Source organism: Rhinolophus sinicus, chromosome X (genome assembly GCF_036562045.2).
Source record: "Rhinolophus sinicus isolate RSC01 chromosome X, ASM3656204v1, whole genome shotgun sequence".
Classification (NCBI taxonomy): domain Eukaryota; kingdom Metazoa; phylum Chordata; class Mammalia; order Chiroptera; family Rhinolophidae; genus Rhinolophus; species Rhinolophus sinicus.
In genome coordinates this window covers 36,929,860-36,952,521 of record NC_133768.1, presented here as the reverse complement: position 1 = coordinate 36,952,521, position 22,662 = coordinate 36,929,860, and the positions used below count along the sequence as shown (strand labels likewise).

The 22,662-nt window shown below is 37.4% G+C and overlaps 2 protein-coding genes across 12 annotated transcripts in view; one reads left to right on the top strand and one right to left on the bottom strand.

Annotated features, from left to right (window-relative positions):
• KDM6A (lysine demethylase 6A) overlaps positions 1-15,450 on the bottom strand; it is a 197,577-nt gene extending 182,127 nt beyond the window's left edge. For 5 of the 11 annotated variants that reach the window (XR_012493466.1, XM_019717934.2, XM_019717935.2 and 2 more), the window contains exons 1-2: positions 14,890-15,199; positions 14,612-14,675 (exon numbers count right to left, since the gene is read on the bottom strand). Coding sequence is in view for 10 of the 11 variants with exons in the window: in XM_019717934.2 (XP_019573493.2) it covers positions 14,612-14,675; positions 14,890-15,050 (225 nt within the window). In the remaining variant the exon portion in view is untranslated. Of the gene's footprint in view, positions 1-14,611; positions 14,676-14,889 lie in introns of all 11 variants that reach the window. The other 6 variants (XM_019717926.2, XM_019717933.2, XM_019717929.2 and 3 more) reach the window with 5 other exon arrangements.
• Positions 585-1,169, top strand: LOC109438213 (large ribosomal subunit protein uL24). Its single transcript, XM_019717922.2, has one exon. The coding sequence runs from the start codon at positions 642-644 to the stop codon at positions 1,152-1,154; it is 513 nt and encodes a 170-aa protein (XP_019573481.2). The 5' UTR covers positions 585-641; the 3' UTR covers positions 1,155-1,169.
• Positions 15,451-22,662: the final 7,212 nt, after the last annotated feature.

Genomic DNA, 22,662 nt, shown 5'->3' with positions numbered 1-22,662 from the left:
TAAATTATATATGAATATTGCAATACCTAGAGCAACCAGTAAGAAATTTATACAAATTTATACTTAAAAACACCACATATCAAGATGGAATCCCACAAATATATCCAGATAACCCATAGGGAGGTAAGAAACAAGAAAACAGAGGAATGAGAAACAGAAAAATAATAATAAAATAGTAGACATAAGCCCTAACATATCAATAATTACCCTAAGTACAAGTAGTCTAAATACACCAATTATAAGAGAAATTGGAAGGGTAAATTTTAAAAAATGATCTAACAATATGCTATCCATAAAAAAAGATTATTTTAAATACCTCGATATAGGTAGGTTGAAAGCAAAAGTACGGAATAAGACATACCATGTAAACATTAATTTAAAAAAAAAAAAGCAAGAATGACTACTCTGATAAGTGAATTTCAGAGCAAGTAAAATAAGACAAAGAGAGACATTACATAATGCTAACTAAAAGGATCAAACTACCAGAAGATATGACAATACTAAATGTGTACACATCAAACGACAGATCCTCAAAGTACAAGAAGCAAAAACTAACATTAAAAAAAAATCTGAGACAGAACCGGAAGTAGCGTGTGGATCTTTTCCCTTTTGCGGCCATCGCTGAAGCGCCAGCGGCCAAAATGAAGTTCAACCCTTTTATGACTTCTGACCGGATCAAGAACCGTAAAAGACATTTCAATGCACCTTCCCACATTCGCAGGAAGATTATGTCCTCTCCTCTTTCCAAAGAGCTGAGACAGAAGTACAATGTTCGATCCATGCCCATCCGAAAGGATGATGAAGTTCAGGTTGTCCGAGGACACTACAAAGGGCAGCAAATTGGCAAAGTAGTCCAGGTTTACAGGAAGAAATATGTCATCTACATTGAAAGAGTGCAGCGGAAGAAGGCTAATGGCATGACAGTTCATGTGGGCATTCACCCCAGCAAGGTCGTTATCACTAGACTAAAGCTGGACAAAGATCGCAAAAAGATCCTTGAACGGAAAGCCAAATCTCGCCAAGTAGGAAAGGAAAAGGGCAAATGTAAGGAAGAAACAATTGAGAGGTGCAGGAATAAAGTAATCTTATATACAGCTTTCATTAAAAACTGTTCAAATGAAAAGAAAAAAAAATCGACAAATCCACAATTATAGCTGGAGACTTGGCAACACCACACTCTTAGCAATTGATAGAACTGCTAGACAGAAAGTCAACAAGGATACAGAAGAACTGAACAACACAATCAACCAATAGGATCTAATTGCCATGTATATCACTCCTCATTGAATAACAGCAGAATGTGCCCTTTTTTTTCCTTCAATATAACACTCTATCCAATAACAGCAAACTATACCTTCTTTTCAAGCACCCATGGCACAGTCACCAAAATCGACCACGTCCTGGGTCATAAAACAGATGTCAACAAATGTAAAACAATGGAAATTATACAGAGTAAATTCCCTAATCCTAATGGAATAAAGCTAAAAATCAGTAACAGAATGAAAACAGGAAAATCTCCAAATACTTAGAAATTGAACAACACTACTAAACAATCCATGGATCAAAGAGGAAACTTAAAATTGCACAGAACTGAATGAAAATGACAATACGACATAAAACTGGTACACAGCAAAAGTAGTGCTGAAATGGAAATGTACAGCACTAAATTTTTACGTCACAGAAAAACTCTCAAATCAATAATCCAAAAGGCATGAACAGACATTTCACGAAAAAGGCTATACAGATGGAAAACAAGGGCATGACAAATGTTCAACATCATTAGCCATTGGGAAATGAAAATTAAAACCACAACAAGCTATCACTACACACCTATGAGAATGTCAAAAACAAAAATAGTAGTAACACCAAATGCTGGCAAGGACGCAACAGAACTGGAATACTAGCAGGAAGTGCTGATGGGAATATAAAACATAAAGTTGCTCTAGAAAACAGTTCGGCAGTTTTTTATAAAATTAAACATACAGCTATCAACAATTACACTCTTGGGCATTTATCCCAGGGAAAACAAGTTCACAAAAACACCTGTACACAAATGTCCGTAGCACCTTTATTTGCAATAGCCAAAAACTAGAAATAACTCAGTTGTCCTTCAATAGGTAAATGGTTAATGAAACTATGGTACATCCATACCATGGAAAAACTACTCCGCAATAAAAAGGAATGAACTATTAATACATACAACTTGAAGTAATCTCCAGGGAATTCTGCTGAGTGAAAAAAGGCAGTAGCGAGAATAACTCAAATGTATTTCAAAGGGTAAATAGTTAAACTGTGGTACATCCATACCATGGAATACTACTCAGCAATAAAAAGGAACAAACTACTGATACATACAACTTGGATTAATCATCTCTGGGGATTTCTGCTGAGTGAAAAAAGGCAATCCCAAAAGGACACATACTGCATGATCCCATTTTTACATAACATTCTTCGAATGACAAAATTATAGAAATGTAGAACAGATTAGTGGTTGCCAAGGGTTAGGAATAAGTGAGGGGGTGAAGAAGTGGATATGGCTATAAAAGTACAATAAAACAGATACTTGTGATGGAACATTTCTGTATTTGTATCAATGTCAATATTCTGGTTGTGATATTGGTTGTGAAACTATAGTTTTTGCAAGATGCTTCCATTGGGAGAAACTGGATAAACGGTACACTAGATCTATTATTTCTTACAAATGCATGTGAGTCTACAATTATCTCAAAATAAATAGTCAAATTTTAAAAAAGCCAATAGAAAAGAAATTCCATTTATAGAAATGTATTCATGATATACAATCTGTCATGTGATGTCCACTTCTGTAACAACCAAGTCCAACAAGACAAAACAGCCAAAAAACATACATCAGATTAATAAGGACTCCAGTTTTTCCTTCAGATATTCAGGACACAGTTACGTCTTTTCACAGAATCATGACTATTTTAGAGTTGGATAATCTTTACAGATAAACTTAAAAATAAAAGTTATCCTTTAATATCTGAATGCTGTCTACAATATCCTGGCCAATTAGTGTCAATGAGAAACTTCAACTTCAATGACAGAAGACTCATTTCATTTTATCTATCATATTTGAAAATGCATTTACAAAAAAAGTTTCTCCTTAACAGTTATACTCTGAATCTACCTTACAAACTCCAAATCTTTTTAAGTCATAGGCTTATAATGAAAATATAATCATACATACACATATATACAATACACATACACAAAGCAAAATCCAACAACAGAAGTTTACATTCAAGAGATCAGAAAGTGCCCCAACTAATGCCAAGTGATTCTTGCTACTCTTATGGAAACTGAAGGAAGGGCCTTACTCATCTTTTAAACACCCAAATGCCCAGTACCTAACACTATATATTTATTCAATGTGACATTTCTTACCAACTCACATCTGAGAATTCATTTAGCCCTGTCATGATGAGTTCCTAGCAAACAGGTATACACAGGGATTATACTCATCTTCTAGAATTAGAAACATCAGATCTAACCTAACAAATAACAATCCCAACTATAAGAATCAATTTGAAGAAGTCAAAACACTAACCTTTAATAAGACCAACTTTCAAATCAATCTAAGACTAGCTGAATGGTTAATCAAAATAGATTAACAAAAATATACAACTCTCAGTTCCATTATGTGTCTGCATTCATTTGGTTTTTGGTCTTGAAGGCTTGAGTCCGAAATCAAACAAAATTACAGTCTAGAACAAAGTTCCACTGTGCCTTCCTTCTGGGTCAAAATCTTAAAAAATTGAGTCAATCCTAAAAATTCAAATGAACAGCCTCCTAAATTCTGGTGCTAGTCACTTTGGAAACTCTTAATTCCTAGCCCTTCGTCTTAACAGATGGTGAAACTGAGGACAAGAATTAAGCGATTTGACTAAAGTAGGCAGAAGAGACCCTAAAACTCAGGTCTTCAGTTTTCTAATTCATTGTTCTCCCCAGTATATCATACAACTTTCCAACCAAACCAGCATTTTGAGCACCCAGGCTGAGGAAACAATACTAAAGCCTATTAACTATGTTAATGGGGCATGTGCTTACAGCTACTTTTCCAGTTAGAGCACTCAGTTCTCTGGGGATCAGTAAACATTCTCTTCCCTTAGCACCCTTATAATCAGTAGAGGAGAATTTGAGAGAATATGTGAAGTGGTCATACAACACCACAAAACTGTGGTAAAATCCATGCTATCTATGCCTAACCAGTCCAGAGGTTCTAAAGCTTCTCTTTCTCCCCAACATACTCCTATTATTAACACCTCTACCCAAGAGTAAGTAAACTAAACTAACTGAGAATAATGGAGCTCACGGTTGGGCTTCAAAGATATCCATACACTCCTGAAATCATATACAAAAAGTACACAGCTACAATGACCCTCTCAAAGAGTTAATGACCCCAAAAAAGTACAGTGCCATTGCTCTAGCTCCACACCAGTCAATCTTTAATGAAAATATATTCTGCTATGAAATAAGTTAATAACACACTATGCCCTGTACCATTTTCAATGAATCAAGAATGTAAGTTTACCTATTTTTCCTTTTCAATAATAAAAACCAAGAGCAAATCAAGAAGGTGAATGACTCCTACAAATACAAGATATTAAGTAGTACGGACTATGGCTACTTCTATAAACATTCAGGGAGTGAATTAAATCAGTACTCATGTAGCCTGATAATCACACCAATAAAACCAAAATATGAAGGCAAAAATTGCCAATTATTCCAATTGACACTTCACAGCATATAAAATTAAGCAACTAATATCTTAGTAAAATACATATGAACATATCTTCAATTAAGATTTTTGTACATTGAAGAATTTCTACCTTAAATACCATGTATAAAAGGAGTAAGAGAACCTCAAAATCAAAACTTAAAAAACACCCAAACCAATCCCCTCATCATCTCACTACCTGAATAACAGAGAACAACTTCAAACCCAAAACAATTCAATATAAAAACTACTAATATTTTCATATGGCAAGCAGTCAAATTAACAAAGCATTTTAACAATTTGTATACATTAAGTATAATCTCATTTGTTTGCTAAAAATAGATATATAACATATTATAATTATATGTATTACGTATTACATATATGTAATATATGTATTATATATATGTGTGTGTGTATATATATATGTAAAACAGAATATGCTTGTATATGTGTTGAAATAGGAAGTTACCCAATAAACCTTTTATCAGTAGCTTCCTGAGAATAAGAACTAAATAACTGGGAGATGGTCCGGCAGGAAGATTTTCTTTTCAATGTAACATCCTTTATGTAACTTTGCAATTTTGGACTATGTGCAAGTATATCTATTCAAAAAATTACATGAAGGTATTTCAAAAGTCAAAGATAGGCTCATGGCTGCCATTAGGATGGTGGTAGTGGGGATGGAAAGAAACAAATGGATTTGAGATTCAAGACACAGAAATGACAAGATATGACAATTACGACTTGATAAGTTAAGAAAAAGAGGAGCCAAGAATGACTCCAAGGTTTCTGGCAAGGATAGTGGTAACTGCCATTTACTAAGATAAGGAACATCAAAGACAATGATAAATTCAGTTTACATATGTTCAGTTTAAGGTGCTTTCAAGATACCCAAATAAAGTAAACAAGTGGCAATCAAGTATACATGCAAGTTGGGAGCAGAGTGCGTAAAGAAGACCTAGAATAGAATCTCCTTGCAAAGGAGACTGAGATGTGGTCAGAGAGACAGAAAGAAAGCCAAAGTTGTGAGACGTTATGAAAGCCAAAAAAAGTCTGATTTGAAATCTGCCTCTATCTCCCCACTCATTCCTAAACTACAGCCTTAAGTTTAAACGTAATTAATTACTTTTTCCAAGATGATAACAATATATATTTTGTACTGAACACCTTCCATGCCAGGCCCAATGCCAGGCACTTTACATACTTTTTCCTAACATAAAATGGAAGAGCCTGCCAGAAACCTACTACCACTTCAGATTTACAGATGAGAAAAACACTGAGCCTCTGAAAGATGAAATAGTTTGCCCAAGGATCACACATCTAGTAAGAGGCAGAAGCAGAATTCTACTCTAAAATCCATGTATTGCTATTTATCCATCAGTACTTCGCGACTAGGTTCCTTTCCCCTTCACTTTATCCTCTTCACAATAGCCAATAATATTCCCACAAAACCTACGTCTGGTCATATCACTTGCCCTAATTAAACAGTTGATTTCAATGACTCCCCAAAACATCCTATGGCCTATAGTGATGGGGGGGGACCTTCACATGCTCAGTTACCTCCTCCCAATCCTACTGAGACACCCTACACTCTAACACTAGAATATTCACAATTTCTCAAACACCATTTAACTTCATACTTCCAACTAGCTACCCTTTTTCCTCTTGCTAAACTTTTACTCATGTTTGATAACTAAGACGAAATGTTACATCTTTGTGCAGTTTCCCTCACACATTTCTCCAGTCAACATTAACTGTTCCAAAATGCTGGGAATTGTGTGGATAGTTTAAACTTCCCATAGTCAAAAGTTTTTAAATGTTGTAATAGTTCCATCATTTGAGAGCTCATAGCACTTTGCATATACCTTAATTATTGTACTTACTACATCATGATCACTCAGTCTGTCCCTCTCTCCAGACTATAGGAGCAGAAGCCAGGTCTTATTTGTTGCCAGGACTGGGCACAGCCCCTCACAGTAGTTCCATTTGGACATTGTGGCTATTTTTCAGAGACAAACTCAAATATCTATAGATTAAATGATGTGACTGATGTGTGATATTTCTGTCAAAATAATGGGAGTAAGGGGCAAGATATCGATGAAAAAAGACCAGTCGTGGGTTGAAAATTGTTGAAGCTGGGTAATGATCGGTGATGGTTGGTTGCTTACTTGATTTTCTCTGCTTTTGAAAATAATGGAAATTTTCCCTAATAAGCTGTTTTTTAAAAAAGAGGAGACTCTCATAAACATAATGTAATAGATCTACAGCCTGGAAACCCTTTATTTGAAAGAGTTTCTTCCACTGTTCTAAATTAAAATGATTTAGATGTCTTTATATAATACTCTTAACTATAACAAAGCCCAACCTTCTTACTGAAAATAACTTAGTAGCAGTATCTTTTATTTATTCTAATGCATACAAAATACTACCCCAGACAAAACTACAAAAAGAATACGAGAATACATTCACAAGAGAACGACACCAACAGTTTTAGCAAGGTAGAAAAGTAAAAACAGAATAAAAGAAATGGGTAAGAGAAAAAAATAAAACCTTGTACAAGAAAGTGGCAAACAGCCCACTTAGCTGAGAAACCTAAAACTGTCTAAATAAGGAATCACTCCCACCTTTCCAGATTATAGCTCTTAATTAGGTCCCAACTATCAGCCTGGGCCAAATCAAGTCCAAAAATAGTCATCAATGATATAGATGCTGAAGATCAAAATGAAGAATGAGTACAACGACTATCACAAAACCACCTAAAATACAAAGAAATTGGATCTAATAGGGGTACATCTCTACTTCATTCACTCCTATCCCCACTGAAGGACTATCAAGCTCAGAAGTATCCCAATTTGATAAGGTCTTTCTTTACAGGTATCTAACTATACACACATTAGTATAAAATCCATCTTTAGTCAATCAAAATATAATTATGGTATACTATCAGTATGCTTACCGTATTATTTTTAAAGTAATACATGCCTGTGGTTTAAAAAGAAAAGCATAGCAGTACAGAAATCTGAGGTATAAAGTTTAAAATTTCCTTCCCTCTCCTCACCTGAAAGGGTTTTGTATTAGGTTGGTGCAAAAGTAATTGCGGTATTTGCAATTGTTTTTAACCTTTTAAACCATTGGTACTTTTGTAACAACCTAATACTTCAAGATGATCACTATTTAACTACTTCAAGTATCCTTCCAAAACTGTAAGAAAAATGTTTTAAACTGACCCAAGGATCCCAAGTTAAGAACCATAACAAAAATAAGTATTACTACAAAATGAGATGAGTGAGAGACAGATACACAGACCATCCTTTGAGCATGTGCTAAAAGCTAAAATCTAATTTTAAAATCATGCTTCCCTAAACAAAATTAAAAGATTCCCTACTAATATCAAAATCAAGAAACATCACCTCCAAGAAACACAATCAAGAAACAATCCCCATCCTATTAATAAGACTCATTCTCCGGAGGTCCAGTCTAGGGTAGAACTTTGACACTCAGCTTACAACTGCACCAAGAGTAAACTAACTGAAAATGGGAGTTCAAGAAAGCAATGCCTTGCCCACCTCCAGCACTACTCATCCAAGGAAAGATGGTCTAGATTATAAGAGTTCCCGGGCATGAGGAGCTAACAGGTGGCATCTTTTTTTCTCTTCTGGGGCCTGGTGTTCAAAGTGTATAATTTGTATAAACACCTGGATAAATGGAATAGGCTGTCTATAAATTAAGCTAGCCCAGAAACCATTTTGCAATATCTCACAAATGTGAACACCCCCCATTTAACTCACAAGTGTTGTAAAAAATTAATAAAATTTAGTTTTAAATGCCTGACAAAGAATATGTTACATAATAGTATAAATTATCATTAAATGTTTTAAGAAAAAAACAAAAAATATATCAGGACATGGTAGGTCTCAAGTGCTTTAGTTAATTTTAACCTAGCAACTATCAGTTGTCAGTTATCTTCTGAAATTCCTGAATCAGGAAAACACAGTCCAGGAACAGTTAAATCTAAAAATGAGAGACTCTAAAAGAACATGAGCCACAACAGCACTCTGCAAAGGCAATGCTTCTCCTGCCTTTACTTCAGTCAGCCCTGGAATGAGTTAGGTAGCACAAGGGGCATTAGAAGTAAGTCTTCATCAGGGAAATAAATGATGTTCAAGTTAATGTGGCTTGGTTAGAAAAACTGTAAAGGCACCTCCACCTTTACACGAACAAGGTCTAAGAATCAGCAAACCCAAGGATCGTAATACTCTCCAGAGTACACTAGGAGTTCCATTCAGCCCTGTGTTAAACCACTGACGAGGTGATTGCTTTTGCGCATGCTTGCTAATCATGTTTTTAATGGGTGGCAAAAAAAAAAAAAAGTCATTGTAACTTGTTAAATTGACTTTTATCATACTTTCAGGATACTTCACTTTTCTTTTGCCACTAATGTTTCTGTTAGTCATCCTTATACTTATCTCACCCCTCTTAGGGAACTGTACGTTTTCAGTGCAGGCAAGGGATATTGTTATTTTCATATTCCCTGCATAGACTTGCACTTAGCATACACTCAAATATTTGTTGCTCTAATTTACTGTCGACAAATTATAAACCAATATGGAAAACTGATTCAATTATATGTGAAGATTCAGTATGAGTATTTAAGACTGTCAATTATGTATTAATTAAATAAACTCCATTAATTAACTAGTCTACAAATAAATACACGTGGGCCCTAAATAACCTAACCACCATTTCAATTTTTAGACAATCTGGTGGTGTTTTGTAACATAAATTAGCTCTCTGGATACATTTCAAAAATATTACAAATAATACACAATGTTATCAGTCAATAACATAAATTTCTCATCAAATCAAAGAGCTCAAAGCATTACAATGAGTTTCAAAGCAAAAATAAACTTACCCAAAACCTTTTCAAACCTGCAAAATAATACTGGTACTGTATAAATAAAAACTAAACATTACATAATAAAGTCAGAAAAAGATTTTTTACTCTGTAAGCACTGAACCTTCACTTTGGTTTAAAGTGTGTGACCCATCACTCCACTTTACCACCTAAATCACAAAAAGTCACCTCAGTCAGTTTTTCTTAACTGAAAATATATCAAGAGGTGGCAGTCAAAAATGTTTCCTGTTCGTTTCAATTTGTAATTGATCCTATGGAAAAAGCTATCCAGTGAAAAAGAAAGCCACAACCTAAAAAGTTTCTCTCTCTCTCTGTGTATGAGATTTACAGGTGTCAAAAAAATGTATACACATTTTAAGAAAGGAAAACTGTATTAAAATTGTAATACTTAATGTATACTGATAAGGAAAGATGAATGAATACAAGTCACGTCTGACTTCTGCAATTACAAGAGGTGCTCAAAGTGGTTACCAGACACTTCTGATTACAGCAAACTACTGCTTGAACAACGTTGCCCAAAGTGTCCACTTGTATACACTTTTTATGGCACTGCCAATATTACACACACACACACACACACACACACACACCTGCAGTTCTAATTTGTACCCAGATATACAAACATTTTCTGTAGTCTCTTACTATCAGAGATGTATCAAAATTTTAGGAAATGTACTAACTGCATAAGACTTTGCCAGGTAAAAAATGACTGTAATTGTTTAGAAGACAACTTTCTAAACTAGAAAATATTTTTTAAAACTCATCAAATAGAAGACCTAATTTCAAACACAAAGCATGCCATTATTTGTGGTTACTTCTGTAACCTAAACACTAACGTTCTTTAGCACTGGAAATATGTCCCTTTAAGTGCCAACAAACAATAAAAACACATAATATAGAATAATTGTAAACATCATTAACATCCAAATATTATAACAAATCCACCTCCATACCATCTACATGCAATCAAGCCCAATTTAGGGAAATATATGTTTTAATGCTCTTAAACTACTTCTATTACTCAGAAAATTTAAAATGCCAACTATTTTAATACTAGTATCTCCTAGGGAAAAAAGCCTATACATTTTTAAATGGTAAGCAATCTGTAACTACTTCTAGGTATTCTACATAATCTTTTTATTAATAGAATTACAAAAAAAAAAAGTTCAACTAAAATAGGATATTTAGGACAAACTTAAAAATGATATAAAGATACTTCAAAATGAACAACTATGTATTTTTAGCAACAGTTCTCTGTCACAGATAAGATTCCCCAGCCCTGATGGATGAAAAAGGTGAAAGGAATTAAGAAGTACAAATTGCCAGTTATAAAAAGAGTTACGGGGATGTAAAATACAGTATAGGGAACATAGTCAATAACATTGTAATAACTACGTATGGTACCAGATGGGTAACAGACTTATCAGGATGATCACTTCATAAGGTATATAAATGTCTAATCACTATGTTGTATACCTGAAACTAATACAACACTGTGTTTCCAACTGTAACTGAAAAATAATTTTTAAAATTATAGTAAAATAAAGCCATAATGATATTAAAAAGAAAAAAAGATTCCCTGGCCCTTTTGCATTATTTTATTATTATAAATATACTTATAGTATTATCATATTTATACTCTTACTATAGTCATGCATATTACTATATATTATACTTTAACTCAAATCCTTATCCAAGTGAAAACAAGATTAACCCAAAAGGTTTTCAAATAGATACTACAATAAAAAAATCGCCAGTTAATTTGTTTAAACATTTCAGTTCTTCACTTTTCAGTAACTCCACTGTAATTTAAAAAATAAGAATCTTGAAATATTATATTACCAAAAGATTAACGGTCAGCATTAGTTTAAAGAGCGAAGTGTTCCAAGATCATGCTATATTTCAAGAATTCTGATTAAGCAATCACTCGTTGTTTAAAATCTTTAAAAATATTTTAAAGATATTACTACAAAAACAATATGCTGTATTACTATTTATTTTTTAACCCAAAACCCTAAGTAGTGTATATCAAATGGCAAATATACAAACAAAAATTCTTTTAATCAATGACTCTATTATAAATGAATCTTACAAAAACATTCAGAGACTAAGAGAAATCAGCAGTTTGGAAAAGGGGCAAGTAAGAGACACTTATAAAATGTTTCAAACTTTCCAAAGCTTTTAAGCGTTATTTTTTTAAAACCTATGTATTTGAATTTAAACACTTGAAAGAAGATCCAATAATATACAGCAGTAAGAATTTTTGAAAACAAGTAGTAATAGCTAAGTTTCTGTCAGAAAGGAAAAAAAAGTTATACAGAGTGCAGACTAAATTTGTATGTGTGGGGGGGGGAGGGGTGACAAAAACCATAGCTAAAAAGAGAATCCTGGGATTCAATTCCATTATCTACCCTCAGCTAAGTACCCGGACAAAGAAAAGCCAACTCTTGTTTTTAAGAATTTCACAGAATAAGAACTCTGAAACCAACATAGCTCAACATTCCACAAAGAAAAAAAAGAAAAAACATTATGTCCGAGGACTGTTCAAAAGATGGACAGAACTAAATAATTCAGTACTTCCCTATAGCAAGACTCCAGCTCTTTCATTCTATTCAGAATCCAATTCAAACACATGGTAAGAGGTTATATAATGTCAATCCTTACATTACACATTTCACTGGTATGTTCAGGCTCACAAAAGATGCAACCAAGAACTGAATGAGGTTGCATGCACACACTCTAGAATGTTTTGTTTTAATGTTAAGGCTAATGAGTCTCGACCTAAATAGGTAGGACCTCACAAACATTGAGTCTGAAGTAATGAAGATTTTTTTTCTTTAGCTCAACAAAATACTTAGTAGTTTACCAAATTACCCAGTATTTTATGAAGCCTTAATTCTCCCCAAAACAATAATAAAGCTTTGCAAGTTTCTCATTTTTAAAATGTTACTGTATTCAAACATCAAGACAATAACACACACTTTACAAAAAATATTTGAAAATGTTCAGTTCTTTAAAATTTAAACTCAACAGTGCATAATAACTGCAGTGTTCAATATTACAATCTGAAATCCAATGTTAAGCACTATCCACTATAAATCCATCTAAATATGAGCATTCTTCGACATGCAATCTTCAACTAGCATTTTACACATTATCCACATAAAACATCAGAGTCCGTTTATTTCTTCATTACTATAATCAAAACCAATAGATTTGGCCAAACTTTTGCAAATGAATTATCTTTGCAAACAATTTTACCAAGTCCCATTAGACCTTCATTATTCACTCCAAAATAAAATGCTCCTTAAATTTAAGTATTTTGTTTAATCTTTTTGAATAACAACTTTGACAATAGGCAAGTATTTTTAAATATTTTAAATACTCAGATTGAAAAAAAAAATTAAGGCTTAAATCACTGATGTTTAAATCATTTCATAGCTAATCACGATTCATTTTTCCAGTGATAATTTTAAGGAAGCCAATTAATACCTACATGGTCAAAGTTTAATTCAAGTTGTCTGTATCCGTCAAAGAGACTGGACTTACTGAAAAAGATTATTTCTGTTTAGCTTTCTGGTCATTATTTGTGATTGAAACCCCAAATACTTAGTTACTTGTAACAAAAACAGAAGTGTAATTACAGATAAAAGGAATCAGTGACTCTCCTAAACCATACTACAGACAAAAATTCAGGACAACTAAATTAAAGAAAAAATCAATTTAAGAACAAAATGCTAGGCTTTAGTCATTTCAAACTTCTTTCTCAATTGCAACAATAAAGCTAGGTGTGATATGCAAAACTACTGATTTCAGCTAGAAAAGAAAATGTATAATGGATGCAACACCTCCCAAACACACTCCAAGTTTCACCGTCCCAATTAAGAGGAATTCATACAAATATTTCAATAAGATTTTGGTCAGGAGACAAACTGATGTAGGCAGATTGAGACTCCACAGCCTTTGTTCAATAGCTTACGGATGGGTAACTAAATGTGCTACAGGTTGATAAGCATTTACCAGGCTTATGAATGCTGCTTCCAAGCTTAAGAAAGGTACAAGAATTCTACATGCAAATAATGTTAGATAATTTTTATTAAATACCACCGAACTACACTGCGAAAGAGAAGCCTATTCAACGCTACTATTTATTTCCATGTTTACCTCTCCTCCCTCCCCCAAACCCCCCCCTTCACTTTCTCCTCCCACCCTGTCCCGCCATCTTGGGCCGATAGGAGCAGCCATTACTTAACTAAATGACAGTGCCAACAACTTTCCACACAAATAAACAGAGGCTACATCCTGAATCCCTCCTGGCCACCCCTGTCACACACACAGGAAACGAGGGTCCAAGAAAAAAAAAAATCACATTCTTAGATAACGGCAGGATTTCTATGGCAGAAAGACCCAAAAAGTAAACAAGTCACCTAACTTCAGGTAAAACATACCAATCGAGATGCATGTCAACAGCCCAATGCAAACTCTTCACCGCCCTAAACTATGTGCAACTTCCCCTTTCTGGGAGCAGGGACACAAGAAAGCCCAAACGTTTGGTTACCAGCAGACATCACGAACAGCCTGCCTTAAGTAAAATAAAAACCAGGAGGGAAGTCGGAAATTTGGGGAAATGTGCACACATTTACAATCCGTTGACTCTAAACAAGCACCTCGGAGATCATCAGTCTATTCCCAAAAAGCCAGAGAAGAACCGGCAATTTTGTCGACACAGTTGAGCTCGGCCCCAAAGCGCTGCCGTCTCCGTTCCTCCAGCTACAAGAGGAGAGGGCGATTTCGCAAGGGAGCCAGCGAGGTATCCGGGGGTGGGGGGAGAGCAGAGGCAGGAAATAGTTTTCCGGAAGCCCCTCGTCCCTCGTCCGCGGTCACAATGAGCGCTGGCCCGGCCGCCGGGCCCGGGGCGCCGACCGCGTCCGCGCTCCGTCCCGCGGCTGCCTTACCTTGCCCAGTAGGGCCTTCGTCCTGGCGCCATCTTCATGAAACCTCACGAACCCAAAGAGGCGGCTGTGGGGAGAGACACACGCGGCTCGTTAAAGCTCCGGGAACGCCACCGACCCACCCCGGCCCGAGCCCGAGGCCCCAGCAGCGGCTAGGGCACGGATAGCGCCCAGCTGAGGTGCCCGCCCCGCCGCCGCCAGAAGCGAGCCGCGCTCGGGCCGCCCCGGAGAGCGGCGCCAGCCCGTCCGGAGTTGACCGGGCGGGTGACGGCGACCCGTACCTGTCCAGTCCGCCGAGCACCTCCCTCTCTTCGGCTGTCAGGCTGGGGGACGCCTCCTCGCTCTCGCCGCTCGCTTTTCCCGCCGCCATTTTCTTTTCCTCATCACCGAAAGCGGCGGCGGCAGCGGCGGCGGTAGCGAGCGACACTCCGCAGGATTTCATGGAAACGCAGCGAATTCACAACTCCAACGCCGACACCCCCCCTGGGCCAGGGTCCGCAACGACGCCCCCAATCTCCACGCGGGACCGGCACACCAACTTTATCACCGCCTCCTCCTCCGCCTCCGCCGCGGGCGGCAGCGACGAAAAATCCCGACGCGGCGGCGGTGAAGGCGGCGGCGGTAGGGGCTGCGGAGCCCCCGAGTCGGCAGCAGCGACGGTGAAGGCTGTAGGGTCACATCGCGGGGGCGGACGGGGTGCAGCCACGGGCGGGGACGGCGGGAACAGTCGGAGCGCGCGGGGCTGGGGGTACGGGAGGGATTTGTTGGAGACACAAACTTCCCCGGCACCAGCACAAAGTTGTTGTAATTGTGTCACACAGCGAACCCCACGCCGCCGCCGTGACCCCCCTCCCTACCCGGGCGGCGCCGCCAATCTGCTTGGCCCGCTGGCCTCACGTGACCTTTGTTGACTCACGTCAGCCGTGGCTCCACTTAACTTGCTAGCTGCCCGAGCCCCGCCCACCGAGGCCGCCACAGACGGGGAGTGGGACGCACGCCAATTCTGGCCGGTGGTTGGCTGCTGGGCCCGTCTGTCGGGGGGAAGGTTTGTCAGCGAGATGAAACAGCCTGTTAGGTTGTGCTGGTTAAATGCACTGGGGCAGAGAATGGAGGGTCCAGGCCGTGTCACCTCCGGAGCCGCAGCGGGCTCGGGAGGGGGAGGGGAACGATGGGGAAGGGCGAAGTCCGGCACCGCCCGCGGCGAAAGCAAACTGTGAGCGAGGTTTCTGCCTGCTGGGAGTTCGGAAATGGGCCCAGCCCACGGCTTCAGCACTCCCGCGCTCCGGGGGTCCTGGGGCTCCCCCCCCCCCCCCAGGGCCTGGTAAGGGTCCCTGAACTCCGCCCTGCAAAGAAGGCACACACTGTTGGCACCGCTGGAAATAATGGCCTCCGCGAGGTGCACGCTCGGAGAGCAGCTGCCGGCCTCATGCCCCAGGCTCGGGCGCCGCCCTAAGCCTGGCCTGCGCTCCCAGCCCGGATTCCCCTCGCTCGCGCCGAAAGTGAAGGGGAAAAGGCCTCCTGACCCCGGCCGGAGGGAATGAAGAATTGCCCACCGAGTCTGGCTCGCTGACCATGACTCCCCACCCCCAAAGGTCTGTTGGCGGCATTTTGGGGCCAAATTTACATGCTACCTGCGTTTTATCGGTAGTTTATTAGAGTATTGTAAGAAAAAGCAATGACGAATATTTAAGCGGGACCTCCAGGATGTTAGTTTCTATTGCTGTGATCTCAGTGGGGCCTGCGTGGAAGACTTGGGGCTGCTTGTGGAAAAGCCTGAGGGAAAACATAAGATCCTCATCACAGTTTGCAGCCCAGAAAAGCCTTTAACACACACACACACACACACACACACACACCCTCACCAACATGCCTTAGGCAACAATAACACTTTCTTGTTCTGACCGTGTCTCAGATGCAAATAAAAGTCACTAGTCTGGCTTTCAATCCATAGTGTAATTAGGAGAAAAAGAAAACATGCCTTCGGTCCATTACTCTTTTCAAAAGGCAAATTTAATAAGATACGTCTCATATAATAGATCTGTTACGGGGCACACCTCTTGTCTTCAGGGATAGGAAAATACTAATTAACGGACATATGAAAACAACGTTTCCCTTATAAACGTAACTCACATTTTCAATAATGTAACCAATAGACGAGATATATTTTAACTTGGATTTCAAAATATAAGAAAGACAGTTCAGTGCTGACTCAGTAATCCTAGCAGTATTCAGTTAGAAGCTATGGAAATCCCAACTGATTTTGCACACACAGTTTTAAATTGTTCCCCTGAGTCTAATAACTAGACTAACAAACTGTAGTTTTATATAGATTATATTTCATGTTTAATTATGTTCTCTGAAACACCTCTTCCATTCTTTATGGTATTCCATTTTATTTGAATGTGTGAGTATAGAGGGCTGAATATTTTCTACAGCTAAATTAACACATGCATTGTTAACTTGGTCACAAATGATGACCTTCAAAGCCTGGGAGATTTTGATACCACTATCCCCTACCACCACACACACACACACACACACACTTAGGCTTGCACAAGCAGAGATACAAATTCTGCTATTTGGCCATCTTCCTGGAGTTGGTTCTTGACTCAGACCCTTTCCAAGAATTATAAAGCTACCCACGCACCCTCAACCCCTCAAAACTTTAACCAACACATAATCATTACTAGATAATAGCAGGAGAATTGCATTAAGTGGATGCAGTGGCTGGGGTGGAGTCAATCAGATCTGGATCAAATCCTTACTCTGTACAGGCTGTGTGTCCTTGGGAAAGTTACTTACCCTCTAACCCAGAATTCTGTATCTAGTCCAACCACAGATATCCATTCTCCATTACGAAGCATGCAGTAATATAAGTCCTTATATCACTGTAATTCTTTAGATCTAAAATACTTTATGATCTGTCATAAATGTATGTACAATAGGTATGAAGGTTTAGGTCCTCACTGGAGAGATATAGGAAGTGGGATAAATGATTTTATAATTATTTCTATGAAAAGTGAATCTGAAAAAACCATATGGAAGGCAGAGCAGTTGAACCAAAGGAGCATGAACTATGGAATCATACAGATCTAAGTTCAAATCCTAACTCTACCACTTGATAGCTGGGTGACCTTCAACAAGTTAGTCTAATTTGAGCTGCAGTTCCCTCATCTGTGAAAAAGGAAAAATATAGCTACTTCACAACATTATTTTGAAGATTAAATGCTATAAGGTAGGTAAAGTACCAGACACATAATATGCATTCAAAGATCTCAAAAAAATAGGAAGATTGGAATTTCTAAAATCCTTTCTAGCTTTCGCATTCTGGGTTCCAAATGTATCAGTCACCACTCTACCAATCACTTCCTCATCCCTCCCCAACCTCCATATAAACCCAACACATAGGTAGTCCTAATCTACTTTTTACTTAGGGCATATAACCCCAACATGCTACATCTCTCCATTACACTAGGAGCTGGGAAAAGTAATTTGAATTTACCAAGTTGATATGCTTAATATATGCATAGATAAATCAATATTTTAAAATTATACAAAATTTGTATCACGCTAAGTGGTATGGACTAATTATGTAATGGACTAATTAGTGCATAATTTGTAGCACTATTATGCTAATACTATGTAAGTACCATCAATTAATATAAGAGAAGAAGTCCAATTAATATAAGAAGGAAAATAAATTTAACTTCTTTTAAACAACTAAATACTTAACCTGAAGCATTTAGAAATATGTAGTTCATTTATAATGTTAGGGCCCACATAAACCTGTACAGCTAATAAAAAGTTACATAGCACAGTCATGACTTATCTAATCTTATAAATAAATCTATACTTATCCTTTATATCAGAATCAAAAATAAATTCAAAAAAATTTACCAGCTCTTTCCATACTTACCAGTGTCATAAAGATTATCCAACTGATGCCCAAACACATTGATGATAAATATAGGATAAGGGTAGAGGGGTGATAGAGAGCCAAGTAACAGACAGACTTTTAGTTATTACAAAAACTTCATTTGTCAGAATAGTTTTTGGGACTTCTACCGGAAGAAGCCGAGACTCCCACGCCCACCAGGAACCCAGACGTGCACCCTCACCAGGTTGTGTAATGAGGCACTTCAAATCCACCCAGCAGTAAGGCATCACTCCTCCCCGCTGAGTTGGTGTCAAAGGAGGCCTGGTGGGAAGTAAGGACTTGCACCATTGCCCAGTTGTAACAAGGCCACCACTCCCATAATGTCGGTATAAACAATGTGGGGAGCAGTAATGAGGCACTCCTACACCTCCCAGCCAGGGTGGTATGAATGCAGGCCTAGTGGGGAGCCAAAACTCCCACCTACACCCAGAAGTAACAAGAAGACCCTCCCCCTCCACCAGGGTCAACCAAAGTTGAGTAGGGAACCTGAGCTTCCATTCCTACCTGGCAGTAACAAGTCAGTGCTTTCCTTTCCCCCACCAGAGTGATGTCAGAAGGGACTTGCTAAAACACAAGATTTAGATAAAATCCAGGATCTCATAATACCCAAAATGTCCAGTTTCAATCAAAAATCACTCATACCAAGAACCAAGATAATCCCAACTTTAATTAGAAAAGACAATCAACAGATGCAAACACAAAGGTGAGTGAGATGTTCAAATTATCTGACAAGGATTTTAAAGTAGTCATTATAAAAAGGTTTTAATGAGCAATTATGAACCCATTTGAAACATGAAAACTTTGAAAGTCTCAGAAAAGAAATAGGAAATTTCGGCAAAGAAACCAATGATACAAAAGAACCAAATGGAAATTTTAGAACTGAAAAATGTAATTACCAAAATTAAAAACTCAATATCTGGACTCAACATCAAAATACAAGGAATAGAGGAAAGAATCAGTGAACTTCCAAACAGAACAATAGAAATTACCCAATTTGGACAACAGAGAAAACAGACTGAAAAAAAGAATAAACAGAGCCTCAGGGATCTTTGGGACTGTGACAAAAAATCTAATACTTGTGTCATCAGAGTCCCGGAGGGAAAAGAGAAATAGGTCAGGGCCCAAAAAGTGTGCAAAGAAATAATGTCTCAAAAGTTCCCAAATTGATAAGGTCCTTGTGTTGAACTCTTGGAGAGTTGTATAAATAAATTCTATCCTATATACAGAGTGGTGAGTACTATAAGCTTTGCCCAAATTTCTGTGGATGCTCATAGGAGAGGCTTCTTTATCAGCCTTAGAGAGGGACCAGATAAAGCTCCTAGAGAATAGAAGATGGATTGGTAGGAGCTGGGGGGTGAATGGCGGGGGGGTTCCAGGCAGAGGTAGAACATGTCCGCAAAAGCAATGAAGCCTAAGAATATGAGATTTCTGGTAAGGAAAGAATTGGGAGTTGAGGTTGAAAAATTAAGCAATACGGTAAAGAGTCAAGGCATACTTAAAGAATCATACCAATGGTTATGGTGATTTTAGGCATGGAAATAATACCTGTAGAGTTGCTATGGGTATTAGTACTACTGCTTTAAACAGAAGGTTTCCTTTCACCTGGGCACAGCAGCTGGCACCAAGCTCAATGAATATTAGCTAGCTAGCTGCTCTAGCCCTTTGCTAGACAAGGGACTGGAAAACCATAACCTACAGGCTAAATCCAACCTACCACCTGTATTTGTACAGGCATTTTATCACACATTAAAATTACATGAAATTCAAATTTTGGTGTCTGTGGTGTCCATAAATAGTTTTGTTGGAATACAGTCATGCTCACTCATTTATGTATTATCTATGGCTACTTTCACAAAACACACAGAGTTGAGTAGTTGCAACAGAGAATGTATGTGGTGCTCTCATCACTTCACATGGCTGCTTAGTGCCCTACAAATCACAGTGATGCTCTTATAACTTGGCAGTGTTTCAAGTGCCACACATATAAAACTATGACATTTTTTTATTACGAGTACTTCCCTATCGTGTCAAGGCAAGAAAAAAGAAAAAGGGACTTCAATTGTCATGCTTTCAAGGCACAGTGGAGTGTGGACTATTTTGTCAAATTTGATAGCAAAGCATTTATTATGCAATAACACCAGAGTTTTGTTAAAAGAATACAATATATGTCAACATTATCAGACTACACTCATCACAGTATTCCCAACTGACAGGAAAACAACAGAACCATTAGAGAATTCAAAACATTATTTCATCACAGTAGAATTTCTTCACAAAAATAAAAAATTAAAATGATGCTGCAACTGAAGGAATTTTCTGAGTGGCTCATTTCTCAGCCAAACAATGAAAGCTGTTTCACTAAATTGTGCTTGACTGCAACAGCCAAAGTAATGTGTCAAGAAAAAATAAATTTAAGACTATTAGCATTTCAGCTATAACAGTATTTGAAGAGTTGAGGGTATTTGAAGCAACATCAAGAGTCAATTAAAAAACAAGGCAATTAACAGTGATATTCCTTGGTTCTTCATGAGTTAACAGAATACTAATACTACTTAATTTTTATTTGAAGAGTAAATGCCTTGCTTGAAGTGACTGAAGAAGTAGCCTCTCTGAATAGTCTGCATGGAACAACTACAGGGGAAAATATTTTCAAAGAAGCTGATAAAGCACTGATTCAGTACAACATGAAGTGGAACCTGCTAAGATGTGTTACAATTGATGGTACTAAAATATGTGTAAAGCAGAAAAACCCTTATTTGAACAAATTACAAAGCTTGTGAACACAAGGTGTTTAAATCCTATGGCTATTCATTGCATTACTCATCAGTAATTACTTTGTGGTAATGTTTGAACTTATGTGTTATTGATCTACCATATTTCCCCGAAAATAAGACCAGGTCTTATACTGTATTTCCCCGAAAATAAAGCTGGGTCTTATATTAATTTTTGCTCCAAAAGACGCATTAGGGCATATTTTCAGGGATGTTTTATTGTTTTCATGTACAACAGTCTACATTTATTCAAATACAGTCATGTCATCTTCTGGAACATCGTCATAACGTGCTAAAGGCGTCTGTCTGATGATCTTAACTGGGGCTTATTTTCGGGGAAACACGGTAGTAATGTTAATAGCAACTTGATTCACTCTCATGAACTGAACCGTCATCAGTTCTGTGAATTTTTATCAGAAGTAGAAACTGAATATCCTAACTTGCCCTACCACACAGCAATCCAATGTCTTAGCAGTGGCAAAGTTTTATTCTGATTCTTTGAGCTCAAGGCCAAAATGGATTTTTTAAAAATTAAAACAGCCTTCAATCACTATTATCAAACTATGAATTGCTTTGGAAATTAGCTTTTCCTGGAAACTTAATATGTCTTAATGAATTTCGCCAATTATAAGGCAAAACATATGAAATTTATACAACAGTAATATCATTTTGATGACAACTAACATTGCTTAAATTCTAAATAATCTGTGTCCCCTTTATACACTTCCATGCTCTCGAAAGTTAAAATAAGACGCAAATTATCCATTCCTATACAAATTTGCAGCAGATATATTTTCCAAGCTCAAAACACAGTTCCAAGCAGCATTTTTCAGACCTCAGTACAAGTGCAAAGGAAATTTCCATTTTTCAAAATTCATTTAACTGTGCAATTGAGGAGTTTCTACCTAACCATCAATTGGAAGTGATTAATCTGCAATGTAGTGACATACTAAAAGGCAAATATCAAGCGAAGAATCTAATAGAATTCTGTAAATGCCTTCCATGCAAGTAATATGCTCAATTAAAATCATATGTACATGATTGATGCCAGTGTTTGGCAATGCCTATCTGTGTGGAAAGACATTTTCAAAAATGAAATACATAAAATCCCATTACAGATCAGCATTAACAGATGAACATTTGCAAACTAATCTGATAATAGGGAATTCTAATTTTGACCACTAATTAAGCAAAATGTATTCCAAAAACAAATAATCCCATTCTTCTCATTAGTAGACCTGTATTACCAAAAATTATAGTGTTATTACTATTAGATTTTTAATTTCATCAACAAAATATTTTTTGAAATTTGTTTTTTCTGTTGTTATATAAATACCTACATAATA